Source organism: Panthera leo, chromosome F2, assembly GCF_018350215.1.
Source record: "Panthera leo isolate Ple1 chromosome F2, P.leo_Ple1_pat1.1, whole genome shotgun sequence".
Classification (NCBI taxonomy): Eukaryota; Metazoa; Chordata; class Mammalia; order Carnivora; family Felidae; genus Panthera; species Panthera leo.
The window spans coordinates 52,894,674-52,916,994 of NC_056695.1; the positions used below are offsets into that span (position 1 = coordinate 52,894,674).

At 37.0% G+C, this 22,321-nt stretch overlaps 1 protein-coding gene across 2 annotated transcripts in view; it reads right to left on the reverse strand.

The window, feature by feature from the left end:
* RSPO2 (R-spondin 2) overlaps positions 1-22,321 on the reverse strand; it is a 162,991-nt gene that overhangs the window by 41,947 nt on the left and 98,723 nt on the right. For both annotated transcript variants that reach the window (XM_042924313.1, XM_042924312.1), the window contains exons 3-4: positions 16,936-17,079; positions 15,024-15,212 (exon numbers count right to left, since the gene is read on the reverse strand). In XM_042924313.1, coding sequence (XP_042780247.1) covers positions 15,024-15,212; positions 16,936-17,079 — 333 coding nt within the window. The remainder of the gene's footprint in view (positions 1-15,023; positions 15,213-16,935; positions 17,080-22,321) is intronic.

Consider the following 22,321-nt stretch of genomic DNA (forward strand, 5'->3'; position numbering starts at 1 on the left):
AGAAAACACAAAAAAGAAAACGCACTTGAATCCAGTTACATAAAGGCACAACACACAGGATTTTGAAGAAATAGAACAGATATAACTTTCTCCCAGGGCCACAGAACTGCCTTCATTCATCTGCCACCAGCTTTCTGACTTTGATTAAACTGTCGCCATCTGTAAGAGTTTTAGAGTAGGGAAGTTTTGTGCCAGCCTTGAGAGGTCAAAATTCTACAGTAACTTCAGGGAACAACTCAAAGCAGAAAACAGACAGAATAATCTCTAAGTGTCCCCAGAATAGCCCAGTCTCCTCAAGAACTGTCCAGAGTGGAAATTATCTTCTGATAATTCAAAGATATTATGTCAGTTCATGGTTACTGACTAAAAGTGGGAGGTCTCTTCCAATTCCGGATCCGGTTTTAAAGTGCTGCTGACAGAAGCCTGCTGGCCTCCTATATGAGGAGGGGAAAGTGCACTGACCGAGCAGTTAAAGGTCTTACTTCAGCCGATGTGAACATTCTGAACACCCTGTGCAGTACCATGACCTAATGCCCAAATCTCTTGAAATTCTGGCATCATAGTATTCTCCTAAGAGGTACACTGTTATTATAATTATATAAAATTTCAGGAAGTTCAGTTTCCTCTACTCAAGTATCAGAAATTAAGATGTAAATTTGAGCATTTTTGGACTCTAATATTCTTTGACTCCTGTACAGTATTAGATTTTCAACCTGAAATAACACTAGGAAGTACAAGTTTAAAATTCAGTTTTTCCTTTGTCGATAAAATGAAACAATATTTTGTACTTAAAATACTAAAATCTTTCTTGCCCTATCCCATCCCCAGAAAAATCCAGACAATAGGACACAAAAGTTTTTTTTCTGGTCAACAGAAACTATGTATTGTTGTTTTCTAGTTCATGGATGAAGGTAGTTTTGGCTAATAGCAAATTCCAATTCTGCTGCTATTACAAGGAACAGATGCTGAAACTTAAAGGGTTTGAATGCCTGGAAAAGCTAGTTTTGAAACAAAGATATAAATGAACTTAAATTGTGGTTGCTTTTTGTATTTGAGCTATCTTTGTTTCTTACTGGGCTTCTCTCTCCAGGAGCGGACAAATGCACTAATTTTCTCAATATGGAAAATGCCAGCATTAAAGCCAAATCAAGTCGGGTTTAACATAATTACACTAGATTTCATCAAAGCAACTTGGCACTCATCAAAATTCAATCCCAGTTAGCTGATGAGATTTCATCAGGCTGCTTAAGAAACAGAGAAATAAACAAAAGTGGAGAGACAATGAAAACAAGGTAACAACTGTCAAACAAAATGCTGAGCACAACATTGAACATTTCCCTAAATGTGGTGCTGAAACCACTAATTCTCATCCCCCTCTCCCCTAACTCACTCTCTCTGTCACACACACACACACAGACACACTCATGAGCAAATGTTTATGAAGGGACTAAGTGACCACAAATTTTGAATTTTCAATCATCTTTAATTACACATTCATTGCAGAATACGGATTGTGGAATCATTTCTTACTAAGCACTAAAAGTTACACAAAACATGGGCAATTTGAAAGCTGTATGTTTTTAAGTTTTAAAATATGGGTGCTTAAGAGGTCACCACCCATGTTTGAACTCCATAAGCAAGTTCTTAATAAATGTAAGCTATTATAAAAGGAATGGTTCAAATTAGGCTACTACCCATGTTAGAGTTTTGCAACTAGATATGCTCACATGTCATCCACCTGGTGGAAAATTTCATGTGGTGGTTCTTGGGATATACAAGTCTTATGTTTCTGAGAAAGGAGAGGCAAACTTGTAATGGCAATACCAAGTGCATTGCTTCAAACAGAAGCGAGCCAAATAACTCTTAATTCAAAGCATGTTAGATTACTGTATTAGGTCAGTCTGTGCGCTTCAAGTTGACAATTATACCAAATGGAGGAAGATCTGAAATGCAACAGACACTTGACATTTGAGGCAGAAATTACTTTAAATTACTCAAGTTAGCAATACCACTCTCAACATGAAAATACAAGAATACTACAAGAAATTTTTGCATACGTGTAAGGCAGAGGCATATGGTTTCCTTCTCCGGGTTTTGACATAAAATGAAAGAAAGAGAGAGTGCAAAAAGGATGCAAGTCTATATAATATACATCTTCCAAGGATTAGCATTTAGTTTTAGTTTTAGCATTTAATTTTAGCATTTTAGTTTTAGCATTTAGTTTTACCATTTCATTAGAGGGTCATTTACTTTAGAATTTTCAAGAAAGAGGTAGTTTAGAAAGTAGACTCTTCTATACAGAGGTATTTTGGAAAATAAACTTCATATCAGCCAAAGTCTGTTACACATTTTCTAGAAGTCCAAGATAACAATCAAAGACTTATTACTAATTCAAGTTTCTAATTATGGTTATTATCCTGGACTAGACATTGTAATAACTAAAGGTAAGACTACATCAGTGACTAAACGTGACCACAGAATCGTATTGCTGAAAATGAGCAGTTAAGATGTGAGACCTGCCCGAAATTTCTCCTAGAAACAAGAGAATAACTACGGAATAAAATGGTAAAGAGGCAGCTCAAGATGAAATAAATTTGGGCTTGGAGCAGATCATGTGCTTGTCCAGCTTATACCATTTTTAACTGTATATAATTTGTATGTTCAAATGAAAAATTATAAATTCTAGAGTGGCTTTTTTGTTTTTATTGGACCATCACTGCATCTTGCAGTGTACTCCTGCAAATAGTTGATACGTTGTTGAATTCAGTCCATCCTAAGTGTTATACTACTATTCCAAGGGGAAAGATTGCAAAAATGTAAGGCCAGTCACCATGAAGGATATATATGTGATAACATGAACAAACCTAGTGGTATTACCTCTGAGGAATGCCCAGAGATTCCTGAGGGTTGAAAGGTAAGGCTGTGTGGAAGAAAGAGCTCCAAGTGTGATGCCTAAGCAAGAACCAAGCTTTGCCTTTAGCATCTACTATGACCCTGCACCTTGGCTTCAAACACGTAAAGGAAAGAATATAAATGAGTGCATCTGTAAAGTTTTGTTTTATAGAAAGATATGCTCTTTTTACAAAGGAAAATCCATGCTGAACCTCCAAAATAAAGAAAAAAGTAGCTACTATCATTCAACCAGGGTTGAGAGACCATATCACTAACCTGCTAGGCCTCCTTGCAAGCTGTAAGAAAAAACCATATATGGTTGATCCTTGAACAACATGGGTTTGAATTGCACCAGTCCACTTATGTGAGGATTTCTAAAGATAAATACAGTATAGCCCTGTACATGTATTTTCTCATCCTTATGATTTTCTGAACATTTTTTCTGCAGCTTACTTGGTTGTAAAAATACAGTATAAAATACATATAACATACAAAATATGTATAAATTGACTGTTAACAGTAAGGCCTTCCAGTCAACAGTAGGCTACTGGTAGTTAAGTTTTTGGGGAGTTGGAAGTTAAACATGGAGTTTTGACTATGTGAATGGTCAGTGCCTCCAACCCCTGCACTGTTCAGGGGTCAACTGCCCCATTCTATCCTGTACAGAATGTAATTTGAGCACTCTTGAATCCAGGTCTAGAGCTTCCTTCCCTTCTATAGGTTTCCTCAAGATTATTGTTATAAATAGGTTTAAGAAAATGAATTTCCAAAACGAAAATGTCTTTAGGTACAGTGAGGCAACACACATCACTGAATTTGTTGAACATCTGTACCTGTGTTCCTAACCTTGGGCTCATTACTTTCTTATGCCTTGAGTGGCTGGTTGTTATAAACTACTTATCATATGTTATGCCTATGCTTTAATTCCTTTTTGAATATTCACTTACCCAACTTGCAGTTTATAATCACCACAAATGGACAGAGACTTTCTCTTCCCTGTGAGAATTATTCAAGCAGTCTCAAATTCTTCTGGCACTGTTCAATCCAGGAGGTCTAATTTGGTAACTTACTGGTTTTGAAGTATCTGTTGAGCTCATTCCTTCTCCTTATTTCTACACCTTTTGCCCAAATTTTTCCCTTTTGCTTCCTAATACATGGACTGTTTCAACAGATTCTTCATGTTTATATAAATGGTAACCTATATACTTTGCATTTTGTCAGACTTTTGCTCACTCTCTTTCCCGCTTCACCCTCGACTCACTTTTACTTACTCAAATTGTCCCAGGATTACAGGTCTGTATTCTCAAGTATCACATCCTTAGCCAGCATTAACCTGTCCAAGTCATCCTGCAACCTTCATCCTTTTCCACATTGGAGGCTTACTCTGTACTAGGGCCTATGCTCATCAGGATAATCAATGGCTGTCCCAGCCATTTTTAGAATTTAAGGTTTCCATTTTACACCTAGATTAGAGTAAGTACGTGAGGAATAAGTTCAGCTTAGAACATGCAGCCACGTCTGTCAGCTGGGATGTAAATTAACCTATACTCTTTCTGCCCATGAAAAACTACTGCAATCTTCTACATAAATAAAGGCTTCATGTAGAGGACACAGAAATAAAGATGAATGGATGGTGGAGAAACAGACCTGGGTGCAGGATTATTAAAACAAAATTAATAACAACCTATGTTTTTTGATCCTTGATTATTTTAAATGATGTTGTTTAAACCTCATAACAATCCTATGAAGCAGGATTATCTATTATCCCTATAATATAGATGCTGGAGCTGAGAGAGATTGAGTAAATTTCTCAGGTTTGCATACTTGCAAGCTGGTTGAGTAAAGGTCTGAGCCCTAATTTGTTTGAATGTAAAAAGAGATACAAATGTAGGGCCAAGAGCCTGGGTAACTGGGAGGCTAGAGGGGCTTTTGGAGGTTTTTTTTAATGTTTATTTATTTTTGAGAGAGAGAGAGAGAGAGAGAGAGAAAGCAAGGGAGGTGCAGAGAGAGACAGACAGACAGAGAGGGAGACACGGAATCCTAAATAGGCTCCAGGCTCCGAGCTGGCTGCACAGAGCCCGATGCAGGGCTCGAGCTCAGGAACAGTGAGATCATGACCTAAGCTGAAATCAGACGCTCAACCAACTGAGCCATCCAGGTACCCCTAGAGATGTCTTTAGAAAGGATGATCATCCCAGGAGAAATAAGGTTTTGGAAAGACAACAAGGTATGTTTTAGCTACACTTGTATTGACATGCTGGGAAGATATCTAGGGAAAGATGCCCATCAAGAGCCCAAACAGTGAGGTTGGGGCTCAAATGGGAGAAGATTTCACATCTGAATGATAGCCAAAGCCATGAGATGGGGAGAAATTAAAGGAAAATAAAGAGACAAGAGTAAGCCAGTCATGGGAAGAATGGTAAATATAGAATTAATAGAATTACACCAAAGTGTAGAATCATAAAATCCATTTGCATATGTACCAATTTACTCCTTACAATGATCCTGTGACATATCCCCATTTCATATAAGACAAAGCTTTGGGAAATTAAGTAATTTAACCAATGTCATTCAACAAGTGATGAAAACCAGGACACATCAAATTTAAAACTCTTCCAGCATTTTTCCATACTGTTTTTCCCCCAATATACAGACTTCCACCATCACTGCAGGTATAAAATAGAAGCTAGATAACTACTTGTCAAAGACATCTAAGTGTGTGTTGGAAGATTGGAGGGAAAGGCAGGAGAAAGCCAAGAGCAGGATGGATTAAAGGATTAGAATTAGGGAGAATACAGGACACATTGCTTTCTATGCCACAAACACCACAAATTGATAACTGCACAGTTTTCTCCTGAACCTAGCATTTAACTCTGAATCCTTCTTAACCCAACACTTTGCACAGTTAGCAAATGACATTCTAGATAAAAGCACCTTAGATTATACATTTGAAATTGTGTCTTGTAGGAGCATTTTCATCTTTGAATAGTATTTAATGTGTATACTTTAAATTTTCAAAGTACTTCAAGCTGACTGGTAAAGGAAATCCATTAGAAGGTTAACATCATAAGCCAGAAAATAAAGAATAATACATCCAAGGGTCTTGGTAAATGGCAAATGGAAATAGCAGTTAGAAAGTAAATATAGTTCAGTTAGGGTGAATGCAAAATGTGCCTACATTTTTAAAAAATAAACTGCACTAATACAAACTAGGGAACGGCTTGGCTTAAAAAGTTGGCAGAAAAAGATAAGGGTCACAGTGGACCGCAAGTCAAAGCAAAATCCTTCACTCTTTAGAAAAGCAAGCATAACAGAAAAATGCATAAACATCAGAACCCATAAGTATTCTCTGTTAATTCTCTCAAACTCAGACTCTGCTTAACGCTCTGCCCCAAATTTGGGATGTGAAGTGTACTTAGTTACACTTCACAGACACCACCTCAACCACTTCTGTCTTCAACCAGCATTCTGTTAAAATACCTCCACAGTCAAGTACCCCATGGGTCTCCACTGTGTACTAGGTAAAATTAAAAACCCTGTCCTCTCCATAGAGGCACTTGGCAAACAGTATGCAACTTCTATTTTTGCTGTGAGCTTTTGTATTGCCACTGACAATCTCGGAGCTGCAGCCAGGTTCTTCTGCTCACCCTCTCTTGGACACAAGAGGCACACTTTGGCATCTACATCTTTCCCCACAATGGTCTCTCAGTCTAAAATAATCTCCTCCCCTTTTCAAATGTGTTTCCCATCTACCCCTTTTAATTATCATTTAAATTTGTTCTTCAAGGAGCATCTCCTGGCCACAACAGCCGAAAATATTTTCTGTAACACCAGAGCCTAAAATGATACTTACCATTTACCAACTCCAAATTACACCAAAGTGTAGAATCATAAAATCTTTTATGATTTTGTAATGTGCTTTTACATTTTTATTATTATTATAATAATTTATTATTATTTTGCTTTTATTATTTTGTAATGTGCATTTTCTTCTTCCTTAAGGAGACTATAAACTCATCTGTTTGTATCACTTTCAATCTGCCTGTTTCTTTAGAACATAGGTATTAATAGATGTTTGAATATTGATTTAATGAACTTATAGGTATGAAAATGGAAAAATTTTCTCAAAAGAGAAATTAGAAGTCACCTTGCAACATATTTTAATGAAGTCAGTTACACTCAGTAAGAATTTACTCAAAATTTACGTAGTTCTCTCATACCAAATAGTTTTGACAGATTAAAATAACTGAAGGTCAGCCTTGGGGGGACGGACAAGGCCAAATTATTAGTGCAAGGCTTGAGATAATCACCAGAAATAACTCTACATCTAAATATGCATCTCCTGATCTTACTTAAGAACATTGTATTATATAGAAAAGACACCACAGTTATGGTTATTGACAAGTTCAAAAAGTAACTGACCCTCAATACAAATGCACATTTTCTGGATTCTCTTACACAAAGTTCTAGATGTATTCATTATTCACTAAAAGAACCTACTGAACAATTGTACTCAAATACAACTGATAAGTCAACAAATCTCAATTCCATATTGCCCAGGCCTCCAGTCAACTTTCATGGATTATACCTTCAGCTTACATTAAGGAATAAACACTCCCAAGTTGCCTTCTATCTTCTGAAAACACATGCTTGAGATATGGATATTGGTAAAGACATGGTCCACCATACTGTTCATTGCTCTGAATGTGATTCTTGATTTGAGAAATCTGTTTAGTGTTTGTCTCCCTATGGAACGGAAATGTTTTCTGTAATAATTATCATTAATTTCCTTAATTCTATGATGCAGGTCCCACCCCCCCACACACACAGGCACACACTTTCATGTGTCTGAAATTGGAATGAGTACTCATTTTTGTGTACATACATGTGTGCATATATGTATACATTCATATACATACATATGCATATATGTGTATATGTTTATGTATGTTATGTGAATATACACATATATGCATATATGTACATATACACCAACTTTTCCATTCAAAAACTTATTAAATTGATATTGTATTTTGTAATTTGTCATTTCTTTGAAATTAAGATAGAAAAAAACATATCTACCTTTCCCCTTTGCCTTGGATAGGTAACCCAAGGTCAAATTTTGGCTCAATTATTTCAACCAGTTGGTTGAAAATGTGAATACTGCATGTATTCATATAGTCTATTTTCTTTATCAGTCCTGAGCCTCTAAATTTGTCCTAGTTCTGATGTTTAAATTTTGTTTTACCATGTCATTAAATATCTTTTCACATTAAGTTATTATTAAATCACTGGACTAATGAACATAAGGGCATAACATCAATTGTTCAATGTCTCTTGACTATACAAGTTCAAATATTTTACTCCTAGTTTCCAAAGTCCTCAAATAGAAGAAAATAATACTGACACACGGAAATAGTAGGTCCAAGTATTACATAAACAGGTCGATTGTAAAGCAAAACCTACTGCCTTTACATGTTTAGTTTAAATAAATGCTAATAACTTCTGCCACCCGAAACTTTTTGCCCCACTCTATTGCACAGAATAATTGTATCTTCTTAACCACTTCTGTATGATGACAACATGAGTCATTCTGAGATGTTAGTAAAACTCTGTCACTATTTCCATTAAAATGTTTTCTTTCTGCCTCCTGATCCTGGACGATATCCACCGCAACAGCTCTAGGTCAGTCCAGTAGCTAGATACGCATTTACAGGAAATCTCAGTGAGCAAACCGCCTGCACCATTTTTATCAACACCATTTAAAGATCCTAGAGAGGTGTCTGATGAGGAAAGTAAGTTGTTCTAAGAAACCATGAGGGGATTTATACTTCAGGCTTCCTTATCTCCTAAGGAAGAAAAATAAAAACGTCCCCTAGAAGGGGGAAAAAATTTTTACCACTGACACCATGTGTGTCCTATTAAAGTTGTTTTTATTTTAGAGTGTTGTAAAAATTGCTTTATATATTTTACATTAAGATCAGAGTAGCTTACTGCTGTGTAAGACAAAGGCCCCTTTGGAATTTTTCTGTCCTTGCCTTCTCGCACATAGAACATCAGGCCTTTGGTGACATGTGTAGTTGAGAAATCCTTTTTACAAGTGCCCATAAAAGAGACTAGTACATGTTGCTCCTCACTGTAATTAAACAAGGCTAGGAGAGACCCCAGATGGGATGCTGTAGAGAACAGCACAAAGGTGGGGCATCTTTCACTCACTCACTCCCTGGCCCCCTCGGGCAGGCAAAGCTGGCACCAAGTCAGGCTCAATATGAAACTGGCAGAAGAGCTGGTCTCCTAGCCTTTCCTGCAGACTCCATGCTATCGGTGCTTTGCACACCCTCGGACTTTCATGTCCGTGTCCAAGACCGTACTTAGCTTTGTGTCTTGAGTTTTCATCATCCCCAAAGCATGGTGCATTAGAGCCCACTTTTCTGTTCCCCCATAGCCTTAGACCCTTACCATCAGAAATGTGACAATAAGCAAGTCTCAAAGAAATCACTGCTAAAACACGAAAACCTATCCACTTTCCAGGAAGCAAATTTAAAATACTAAAAAGTGATAGGGAAGGGAATAAAGAGCGAGGGGTCATGTCACAGGACACTACCTAAAGGCTCGTTGTTCAGACCACCGATGCAGGAATTATGGACACTTTAGCTACTAACAAAAATGCAGAAATGTTTAAAGACAGATGGACCTTTGTTAAATGTCAATTTTATATAATAATTTACATTAACATTTAAAAGGTGATGACTGTCCCAGTTTATAATCTCTCTAGAATAAACATCACAATTAGCTGCCATGTATCCAGAGTACCTGGGAAAGTGCACAATATGCCTAAGGTGACTAACACAAATCACTGATCTTAAAAGAAATATAGAAAGGTATTTAGCATAGCAAACATGGAGGCAACCAGAATGCTCTCTTCTTCATATCATAAATTCGGCACCTACATTCCTGACAACTCGGAAAGTTTCAGAAGAAAAGGTTTTTCTCTTCTCCTCTCTTCCAAACCAACTCTTGAGATTGGCATGCATAAAGCAGACCACATAAATTGCAACTCAAATGTAAACAAAATGTAGAAAAATAAAGAACATATGTCTAAAGCATATTTTCTTGACCCTATCCTACTGCAAATGTGCTTATTTCCTGCTCTCAGTTTAATCCATCACAATCCACAACCATCTTTAGTTCTATTATCTAATACCTAGTGCACATGTTGCTGTCAGTTTATATACAGAAAACAAAGATTAGAGAGGTCTTATTACTGCTGCCTTTTAAAAAGTAGATGTTTGCAGAGATTGTTTCTGAGTTGCTAAAATAGTATTTTTTGTTTCCTATCAAGTTGAAAGCCACTTAAAAAAAAGATGAAGGTCAATTAATGTCTCATAAAAGGAATGAGTCATTTTCAAATTGAAATAGTATATAGTAGCAGGTTCTATATTTAAAGTTAGCACAATTCTGAGAAAATATGATGAGGGCTTAAGAAATGCATCATAATGTACTAATAACTGCTGCACAGTGAGTAGAGGCAGCCACAAGCCAAAGAGACAGACAGCTATAAGTGTCTGTCAAAGCATTGCCTAAATTACTTTATCAAGTCTGATTGCTTCACTGGGTCAGAAAGAGCAAAGCCATGCTGGGCACAGAGCCCAAAATGCAGAGGTGGGACTCAAATCCCTAGACCTTCCCCCTGAAAGCAAGTAAGCCCAGGCGAGTGCTGAGCATGGCTCAACGCAAGGCAGCCTTAGAGGCTGGCCTCGAGGGTGACTCAAACACACTAAGATGAAAAGAACAATCTGGAAGTCACACTTTTCCCCCCAACAGAGGACCAATGACACTAAAATTAAAGAAGCGGGACTTTGTAGGTGTGGCTGAATCAAAGCAAAGCCAGTGGTTCAATACTCGGGCATTTATGAAATGACTCTTGGAGTATGCTTTACTATTTCAAGTTGGAAGATACTGGGAGGGGTTGGTAACCGCAGGGTGTCAGGTTTTTTTTAAAGTATTTGTAGAGCAAAACTAAGATGATGTGTTGGGATTGGGGGAGAAATAGTTTAGAGTTGGCTTCTTTGATAGACAACCATAGCTTTATCTTTGATTTTTATTGTAAGGAACAAGGAAAACTTGGGTTTCCCAGGCAGGAAGACATTAGTCCTAGTCCTGGACCTACCACTGGAAACTTGCCACGTATCACCGTGGACCAGTCAGAGCCTTCCTGGATTGCAGTTTCTTCCTCTTCCCCAATATGCTGCGGGAGAATCAAGGACATTCACAACCATTGTGTCAATAGCTAAAAAGATCCTTCCTTAGCTCTTCAGAAGATCTCCTTCATTCAGATCTCTGATCAAATGTTACTCCCTCCATTTCCCTAAATTCCCTATGTAAAATAGTACACTCCTATTCTCAATCTTTCACTAGTTCATTATCCTGCTTTGTGTTTCTTGCTGGCCTCCATCTCCACGTGAAATTATGCATTCATCCACTTACTTCTTGATTGCCAAGATTCCCACTAGAAACAGTTCTGTGAAGACTCTGAGCAGTATCATGCCTAGGCAAGTGATTGGTACATAGCAGTGCTCAATAATACCTGATAAATTAACGTTAATTGTCAGGGGACCTTACAAAGTAACAAGGAGTGTCATACACACAGACAGAATATCTCAGGTTGAGGTTATGTTGGCCAGTCCTGAAGACTACAGTCACCCAAGTAACAGTTTCCCCTGTACATGAACATCTTTCAACTCTACACCTTAGCACCATGATTCTATTCTCCCATTTGTCATTTAAATATATGATAACAGAATGTTTGTATTTTTCTACTAACATATTATCTAATGCACAGGGTCATGACTTGAAATCCCTTCCATTTGAAGCTCCAGGCTGTATATTAATAGAATAAACTAGTCCCTACAGAATGGAGCAAGGAAAGTGAAGACAGATATCCACAATAAGTAGGCTCTTTATTTTTAAGTAGACCTTTCTTTTTTGCACTTGTTTCCTACACTCATTGTTCTTTTTTTTTTTTTTTTTTTTTTTTGGCTCTCTGTTTACCTCTTTTTATCGTGGTCTTTTATGATCCCCTCTCTTTTTTTCCTCCAGCCTCCTGCTATCTTTGGTAAACCACAGGTCATAGGCAGATTTAGAGTCTTGCTTAGTCTTGGATAGTTGACTACCCATGAGGAGGCAGGAGGAGGGCGAAAAGCTGCCAGATGTGGAAGGGTTTGGCAAATGCACACTATAGCTACTGGAAGACTGTTCAGTCCTTTGGGCATGAACAATGCTCTTGGACTTACATGACGACCGCAGACCTTGCCCATATCTGTTGGTGATTTGTCTTAGAATCATTGGATTTTAGAATTGGACTGGATCTTAGAAATTGCCCGCCCCAATACCCTCAATTTACAAATGAGGAAATAGAGGCCAAGAGAGGTTAAGTGACTTGCCAAGGGTCACAGAGTTAACGAGTTGACAGGGTGCAGAGACCCAGATCTTGTGATCGCTAGACCAGAATCCCAACGAATGAGTGTCAGAAAAGCCCCCAAAACTCAACTAATCAGAAAGAGAAGTTGGGGAATGAACACTGAATAACTTAACGTGCAAATCAATCCATGACTTAAGTTATTTCCAGGTATTCTTCCTTTCTTAAAAAAGGCAAATAAGCATGCAATAAGAAAAGTTATACTAAAACATTACATTTTTTTTTATCTTCTATCCATTTATGTTCTCATTTCTAATAGATCTCAGTGTAATATCTTATACACTTAGTGACTATTCCATTTTGCTGACCTCTAACTTCTGCCTTCCAGTAATCAAAAGCAGCTGATTTTAATGTGCCAGTGCTTTAGTGTGAAGGAGGTTAAGGCTGCATTTGTGTGCAATCAGGTTAAGATTGGCTCCAACAGGAGAGAAATCCATACATATGTTGAAAAGATCTGAAAAATGCCTGTATTCCCAACCTGATTACGACTTACATTTTTGCATGGTTTGTCAAAGCAGATCACTGAAATCAAGTCAAGATGTAAAATGGGATAAAGTGGTTTTCTTCTCCATTCTTCCATTAATGACCATGACCTGCTGAAAAAAGGAACTGTTCCCTCTCTCACCTGAGGCAAGGTGGGTTACTCCACTGGAAGTTATGCCAATTTTTATCAATTGGAGCTCAAGTTCCAAGACTAATTTTCTACTTTTCATTTCCTACATTTGTAAATAGAAGTTTTTTATTGGAGAGTAACCTTCAATTTCTATCAGCAGTTCTATTTTAGTTCTTTTTATGAAACATTAAACAGTAAAACAAATTCTAATACAACTTTTCAAACCTCCTAACTTTAAAGGTTAGATAATACTGAATTTATCAAACCAAAAATTTAGATACAGGGGTTAGAGTGATAGCTGCCCTCTCCTAATAAATAATGCTTGGTAAAACCTAAATAGGAAATTAAATCCAAGTTCATTACTGGTTCAGTGGTCAAAAAGAGATTATTAGCAGATGATACATAAATGTTTGTTTTGACATAATTTCAGCTACTGACACTGTCAGGTTATATTCTATTTAGTATTGCTGGAAGCAAAAGAAAATATATAAAAATGCCATAAACATTATAGGTTAACAATGTAGCTGTTATCTACAAAACTCTCAAGCCAGACCTGGGGTAGGTCAAAATCATTTCAGAGGGGAGGGGAATGTGCCGGCTCTTGTTACACATAAGCATGTTTGTTATAGGAGCATTTTCAGGTTAATTTTTGCTATTAACGTAAACCACAATTGGGGGGCCACGTTGCTGGAAGAGGGATGGTGGGGGGTAGTTACATAAACAATATACAACAAAGAAAGTCTTTATTTCCAATACCTGAATACATCGGGTTTGTTTTTAGGCACAAGGTTGCAGGTTAAATGCTCTCAGCTATCCAAGAAGTGCCTTATTAGTTTTGTAAGAAAATATTTTCTTTTATTTTGACTGAAAAATACTCAGTTGAACTGAACAAAACCATCCTTGTTAGTGAAAAGCAGACCCAAAAAAACTTTGTTTCGAAGCCCCAGTGAAGGAAAGCAAAACTAATTCAAGAGGAAAATCTGCCTTCCTAATAGTAGCTTCTGAATCTGGATCTAATAGTTCTCAAAAGCCGACTGGAGTCTTCAAGTCTTAAAAGTTTTGTCTTCCTCCATGGATCATAAACCTCTCTACGAGGAAGCATAATAGGAATATAAATCCATTTAAGCAGATATATATTCTTTCTGGGCTACAGCTACAGGGCTGAAAAGCTATGTCCTAATAGCAAGAATGGAGGCAAACAAACGTTTTGATTATTTTCAAGGGCAGTTTTCCAAACACAACTTGCTTTTTTTTTTTTTTTTTTTGCCTTTCTATTTTGTGCACTAGAAAAATCCCCACTTCATCTCTGGCAATGTAGCATCCGCTGGTGATAAAATAAATAGTAACAAGCGATTATGCTTTAAGAACCACAGTGACATCGCTAAAAACTGCATTTCAATGTACTGACTCAGCTTCAGCCAGCACCTGAGCTATGTATGCTTCTCCTAATTTGTAAATGGGCCTAATCCTGTTATTACAGAATAATTACTGCAAATCAGCACAATTACTACAAAGACATGAATAAACACACACATACCAGTAGCTGTTTTCGACAAATTATTATCCAAACAAAGGGAACCAGCTAATTGTGGTAACATTAAGACAACATTTATTCTTCCCAGTGTTTGGGCAAGTTTATTTTAAGTTGTCATCTTCAACTAGTAATGATGTAGATGATTTTACAGATTTCATAAACCCTCCTAATCTAGACTCTTCTCAACTGAAAGTTGGCCACTTCCCTCAGAGCAACATCTGCCAGGGCACATCAGCGCCCCCCCACACACACACACATTGTAAAACTCTCATTTTAGAAAGCTCATTTGTCATGTACTCTTCCAAATCATTTTCAAGGGATCACAAAAGTGAAATATTCACTTTATATTCTTCACATTTTAAGAATTTGTCTCTTAGTAACTACAGGATACATTTTACCCTGTCACCAGTCATATTATTAGGTTTCCTCTATGGGGAGGGAGGATGGTTAGGGAGAAGAGAAGTCAGAGAGCACAGAGCCCACCATCGTTAATTCTCTAAACTCACCTCCCGGACAATGCCTCATGGCCATCTTACATCTCCTGGATTCAGCGATGGTTGGACATGGTATCGTGTCCTTTGCTGGCTTTTTAACAATTTGCCGTGTTCTGGTTTCCAGACCCCATTTAAATCCACATGTGCGATTATTTCTGCTACAAGCTCCCCATTCACTCCAATGACCAACTTCGCATCCTTCTAATAAAGAAAAAAAGAAAAAAAATACAAACACAGGTAACAATTTGGTGTCCATTTGTTCCACTGCCAAACTTTATAGCTGTGTTTTCTCCACACCTCCTTCAGATAAATTATGTTTTACAGCCCACAAAGACCTGTATTCCCTTTTCAGACACTTTAATATTTTGGACCATAGGGTTACTCTCATCTACGTCAAGGAACTGCCACTTAAGTAATTTAAAGACTATTACTTTGTATTTATCTTATTTTTTAGAGGAATGCCATTGGTCCCTTCTAAAGATACTGAAATATAGAGTCTTTAACAGATTCAATAGCTAAAACCAAGAGAAGAAAAGCCTCTTTTCAAATTATGACAGAAGACAAAATTTTACAGGTTAATTCCAAATGCCCCCATGGCAACTCACAATTGTGACTTCCCCATCCCCTGGGATGAGGAATGAAAGGATAAAAATATGCAGAGTTAAACCTCCTCACCAAATTCACCATGCAAAAACCCCTTTGCACTAGCAGATGAGGACTCAGGCCCTGAGTCCACACACAATATTTTGGCATTTCAGATCTCAGCAGGCATAGTGGTTACACATAGATTTCTCAAAGCTATTTAAGAGTTTTTACTCAGGGAAGCACATAGGGCTCTATTTGTAATTTTTTATACTTAAGGATTTCATAAGAGTTTCCACTGAACATTTGTAATGGGTGTAGGTCTTGCCTCTCAAAAGGAAATTCAACATTCTGAATATTCTCTTCTGATGACTTTCTTTTTTTTTTTTAGGGTGTCACCTGTATGAACATATTAACCCCCACATAAACAAGAATATAAGTACACATTTCTTCAAAATCCTGTCATTTGAATGTGTTCTCTGCAAATCTTCAAATAGATCATTAGACTATTTCAACAATATTTCTGCAGAAAAAAAAGTTCTCATTTTTGAAGTCCCCATTTTAAGGGGATGCAAAGTCTCATTTAATACACAATTCTGTCATAAATCCTCTCACATGTATAACATGTCAAATAGAATCCAGGGTGGTGAGAAGGGGGTGTGATGGTAATGCCATTACACCTGGATGTTAGATTCGTTAGATTAGGCATTCATCAAAATGTAGGTACTCACAGATCTTTACATTCTAATCAGTTGTCTAAAAATAGCAAAGTGTTTTTCAAACACTCAAAAATTGTAACATTTTTAAAACATGTACTCCTAACTATTCATGAACAGTGTATATTAAGTTACACATTCTAGATATCTAAATTTAGTAAAAAGTAACATTGTTTTAATACACTTTCCAACATGCAGCAAATAATCCACAAAACATTTTGCACAAAATTTTTCTTTTCAACTTTTTAAATGGCTAAACAGGAAGCTCCATAATTAAGATACATTAAAAAGTGATAGAATAGTTCATGGTACTGCTTGAAATTTCGTTTTTTTACAACTTCTAATATATGTGTTACAGATGATAAAAACATACCAGCATTTAAATAGTTGAACCTAGCCAATGTATGACTAGCAAATTTTGTAGGAAGATTTAATAGGACACTACCAATGTCACGATGCCTAAAAAAATTCAGCAAGGCAGCAAAGAACTTAAATAATTTTCAGTTCTAATTAACAAGAGAACCAATTTGTTTTTAGGTTAAATATATCCAGCATGCATAATTTTTTCAAGGAACAGGTGTTAAAATAAAAGTTGACGTTTGAAAGTTACATGAAAAACTACTCACCCACACATTCCATGGTTTCATCTAATGGTGCAAAACCATCTGGACATTCATCAAAGCAACGGCCTCTATGCAAATAAAAGCCTACTTTGCACTTGGTACAAAAGTCTTTGCTAAAGCAAGAATCACAGTTTTCTATTCTGCATCCTAAAAACAATTTTAAAGAGAAAAAGAAAATTTCAGTCAAAGAAATTTACTTGTTTTGCAAATAAAACTCACAAACTTACCGGTTAGCTCAATCGAAATTCTAGTGGTCAGAAAAATATGTGTTCAACTCATTTGTTTCCTAATGCCATCTCATTCTAAATCACTCCTACCTCTTCCAACAGCTCACCACATCAATAGGCTAAGAGAAAATTCCAGCCTAGGGCCCTAGGCAGCAAGCATAAGACCCTTCAGAAAATTTTGCAACTCCAAATGAGATTAAAACAAAGGATTAAAAAGAAAAAGAAAACACGCCCACTACAAATTGCATTGCTGCTGGGATTGAAATCTGTTCTGCTCTTCAAAAGACCTACAATGAAAAACACAATGGGAATACTCTAATCAGTATCTTCTGTTTTCAGGACAGTAAATTAAAATTCTCTTTAATGTTAGTCAGTGCTGACATTTACTTTCAGCAGAAGGTGTCTTAACTTGGAGGGATAGTATAGTCACTCTTTTTGAAAGCTTACAATGTGCCAAAGTCTTTACATGCATTTCCATTTAGTCTTTATAATAATCCTATAAGGTAAGCAGTACTATCCCTAGTTTGCAAAAAAAGGAACTTGAGATCAAGAGAAAGTCACACAGCTAATAGTGGCTGAGGTGATTCTGAAAGGCCCCCAAACTGATTGCCTTCTAAATCTGTATTCTTTTCTCTATAACGTGCTAACAGAATTTCTCTAGGAACAGTTTGTTAAAAAGAAGTGCTTTTAGGTCTGCTATTTCTGGGTTTGAATCCCAGCTCTCCTCTTAGCAGCTCTGTGACTCTGGGCAAGTAACTACAGAGCTCTGAGTGTCTATTTCCTTCTGTATAAAACAGGGACACATCACTGACCTTACAAGACTATTATTGTGGAGATTTGTAATAGTATATGCAAATTGACTGGCTCATAATAGGCAGTCTGCACACAGAAGCAACAGATTAGAAACGTGTATGTTTTCCACTAAACCACACACATTTCAACAAAGTGTAAAAAGAACCAATTTATAGACTAGTATTCTAGGTCAGATTCCCTGGTAGACCGGTAACATCTGGACTGGAGATAATTGGCTTACACAGGTGAAAATAAATATACTCTGCTCTTCAAGGAGAGGAAAGAAGAGAAGGCTGGAGGACTGGTTAATTGAAAACTCAGGTTTTCAACAGATTATATAGTGCATTACTTGTAAGAGATTTAGTTGACGGCAACTGACAATATGTTAACCTCTAGGAAAACTCCATGGCATCACTTTTATTCGTTTAACAAGCCTCTGAATGTCACTACTGTATTTGGTCCTTTAATAATTCAGAAAAGCTTTAAAATGTACAGTTGCTGCAAGCAAAGAGATAATGGAATAGAACATAGAACCAAAACAGGACATCACTGAATATTAAAATTTTGAAAATTGAGAAAGCAAAATGAGAAAACAGAATTTAAAGACTAAAAAATATTTTTTTGAAATAGACTACAGTTTAAATAATGAAAGTTTCTGGACCCATAAAAAGTAAATAGCAACCTTCACCTTTCAATCTTGGGTCTAACAGGCTTCATGCATTAAATGACCACCATGACGCATCTAAGTCTGTTCCTAAAATGTTTTAAATTTACAACTGGAAAACCAATGCGTAGAAGTCCATAGTCAAATTACACTATCACTCTTTGGGGGAGGATAGTGGGTAAAGAACAATTTGTCACCCCACAAAATATGCACTTGTAATCTTAAATGCTGTGACTTATATTTTAATAAAACTGTCATCTATAGCTGGTCAGTTGGTTCTTAATCATGACCAAAATACATTGTGTCCACAAATTGTTGGTTGTCTTGCTTTTTCAAAAAAGCAAGCAGCCCTTCCTATTAGCTGAATTATTTTTCAAAATAATTATAAACATTCCAAAGGATAAAATAGAACTAAAGGGTGAAGACAACAAAGCATTTATATTAAGAAGAGAAAAGAGAACTATACACTTCATAAATCTGCGGTTATCTACAAGGTCTGAGTTTTCTTTAAAACATGGATTATGCCAATAAGCTTTTTGGCCTAAAAGTTATAGCAGTAAGCATTTGGAAATAATTTTATAAGGTCCTCTGCCCATATTTACTCTTACTTGTAGCTCCCTTTCCTCATTTCATTCCATGCTCCTAATACCAGTTCACAGAATGTGGAATTTCTGAAATACCTATCATTCTATGTAAAAATACCTAAAGAAAATCTTGATTATTTGTCCTCAAATTTAAGGAGAATAAATATCTGATGCATTCAAACTGTAGACTACTACAACCATGAAGCAGCACAGGGTGAATTATAAGCAGTGACTGAGAAAATCTCTGAGATCTATCAGTAAGTTAAAAAGGCCTGTTGCAGGATATATGGAGTATGGTGCAATGACTGCACTTGTGTGTATGTATGAAGGAGCCTAGAGAACTTGGGAAAGAGGTGGTGGAATTTTGAAATATGTTAAAAATTACACATTTCTGAATGATCTGAATCTTTAATTTTTTTTTAATTTTTATTTGAGAGAGAGAGAGAGAGAGAGAGAGAGAGAGAGAATGAGAATATGAATATCTTAAGCAGGCTCCATGCTCAGCCAGGAGACTGACATGGAGTTGGATCCCATAACTTCGGCATCATGACCTGAGCCGAAACCAAGAGTCATATGCCCAACAATTAAGCCACCCAGGAGCCCCTGAATCATATGAATCTTTTATAATTTTAATGTGTTTGTGTATTAAAAGTAAAACAGAAAAATTTATTTTAATGAACACTGTGACCTGATTAAATTTACAGAAAACAACACTATATTAACATTCTGAAAGAAGTTATTTTGATTTTAACAGGCATTCCATCCCCAATTATGCCACACACAATTTCTTTTCAGAGTTATATGCGTGAAATTATACCCCTTATATGATAATGTTGAACTACCTTAGCCTTCAAAATACACAACTGACCATCTCATCAATATCCTTCGTTTCCATATGTTCAATGGTGCTTTTCCTTCATTCAAATCATTAGGAGAAAAAATATCAAAATATTTATTTAACAAAGCATTTAAACAGAAGCTTTGGTTGGCACCAAGTCCTGACATGATCTGAAGCTCCGCTAACCTTCCTGGGTCTCAGGGATCCTGCCACAACATAAAACCAACACAGGCAGCCCACACACTCAGAAGCCTAAACTGAGAGCGCATCAAATCAAATACCTTTGAACCAAAAGCTTTCAAAGCAACTGTCTCAACCACCTACCCTGCCAGTCTACTTCTTGACATGCTTCCTGGAACCTCTTTATTACCAACTCCAGTTCCATCCACAACCGCCTGTCCTGTTCAGCCACTTCTCCCAGATCTAACTCTTCTGCTTTGGAGAAAACTACTATTTGTAGGAACTTATAGTTCCAGGTTCCCCTCTAGCCTGTATCCATTCTCTCCCAGAAATTTCTTCAGCTTGTGATCTTTAAATAAGTGGGATTCACATCAACCTTATTAATTCATTTATATAAAACATTCTCGTTATCCATAAAAAAATCAAAACAGGTGCAGAAGATACAGAACTACTCGTATTTACCTGAATGGTACAACAGGACTGCTTCCCAAAAATAGCTATTTTATTAACAGTTCAGGAAAATCCTTATGTCAATTTTATAAATAAATGAGTTTTAAAACACCAATGAGATCATTCAATAGACTGATCAACTTTAGAAAACTCTATATGGCTTAAGAAAACAGAGATACCAGAGTTTGCTGAACAGAGGTCTCCATAAAAATCTATACTTTGTCCTTGTTCAGAAATAAGACCCTACTTTAGCCAACTTACATGCTTCTAAATTACAGTGCCTCCTCAAAAATGTAATCCAAGTGAGCACTGCCAATATTGGTTTAAGTAAAATTACTGTCCAAGTGAAACTGTGTCCAAATACAATCTGATGGGGCTGTCATTTGGCAAGGGGAACTTACTCTGGCCAAGAAACAAAAATAGGGTAGGTACCCCTCTCCTGTCCCTCCACAGTACCCACACAGGCTCCATTATAACATTTTTCAAATTACACTGTAGTTCAGTTCAATAGTTCATTCCAAGCATTCCCCAAAAAAGGAGCACATGCCAGGTATTGTACCAGACCCTGAGAATATAAAATTATAATACCCATTCCCTGTCCTAGAGGTGCCAAAAACAGGGGGGCATGAGGCACTCACAGAGCACTGCAATATAGCATAGTAGATATTAAAGGCATGTGCTGTGTACATTAGAGGCAGAAAATACAGATCCATTTCTGTTCTGCCATTACAGTTTTTCTTTCAGTCTGTAATTTCTTTGTTTCTAACACAGTGCCGGACACATGGTGGAGTTTTAATGCTTGCCAAATGAACGAACACAAGTGCCATTTAAAAACTCAATTCCTTTATATTTAAAAACCCATTCGAATGCTAGGTATGAGATTGCTTGCACATGCCCTGTAAATATCTGTTATATAGAAAGAAAAGCCATGGTTGCTGGAAAGGAATGCAAATCGTATTGGAAGAACAAATAGTCCAACACCTGAAAACAATTATAATAGAGAACTTAAGTATTCAAGTGTGGCAGGTAACATATGCCATGGAAGTTGGAACCTCAGCTGGGCAGGTTTTAAAGAGACAGAGGGAAGAGTGGAGTCTTGACGAGGGTGACTCCATTCATAATCACACAACAGAAAATTCATATGGCACATGATGAGCCCAATGAAGAGTGGCTTAAATGAGCTGGAGATCAGAAGTGGAAGATGGTTAGAGTAAATGGTTACTTTGCTGTAAGTGGGGAATTTACTTCTTATTTTACTTTGTTTCAAAAAAGGAAGTTATAAATCTCTTCAACTTTGTGTGACTTCAAGTATTTAAGTCATAATTAAAATTAATAAAAATGAAGTTAGGCTCAAGATTAGGGCTTGGTCTAGCAGGGAGAGAGTCTTGATAGATTCTTGAGCATGAGAGCAACATGACCAAAATGGTAACTGGTTTGTTCCCTGATTTCAACAGACAGAAGCATATAGGGCGCCTGGGGGGCTCAGTCAGTTAGGTATTGGACTCTTGATTTCAGCTTAGGTCATGATCTCATGGTGATGAGATCAAACCCAGAAGGCAGGCTTTGTGCTGGGCATGGAGGCTGCTTAAGATTCTTTCTCCCTCTCCCTCTGCACTGACTGTGCCCACATGCCTGCCCGCCCTCTCCCTCCCTC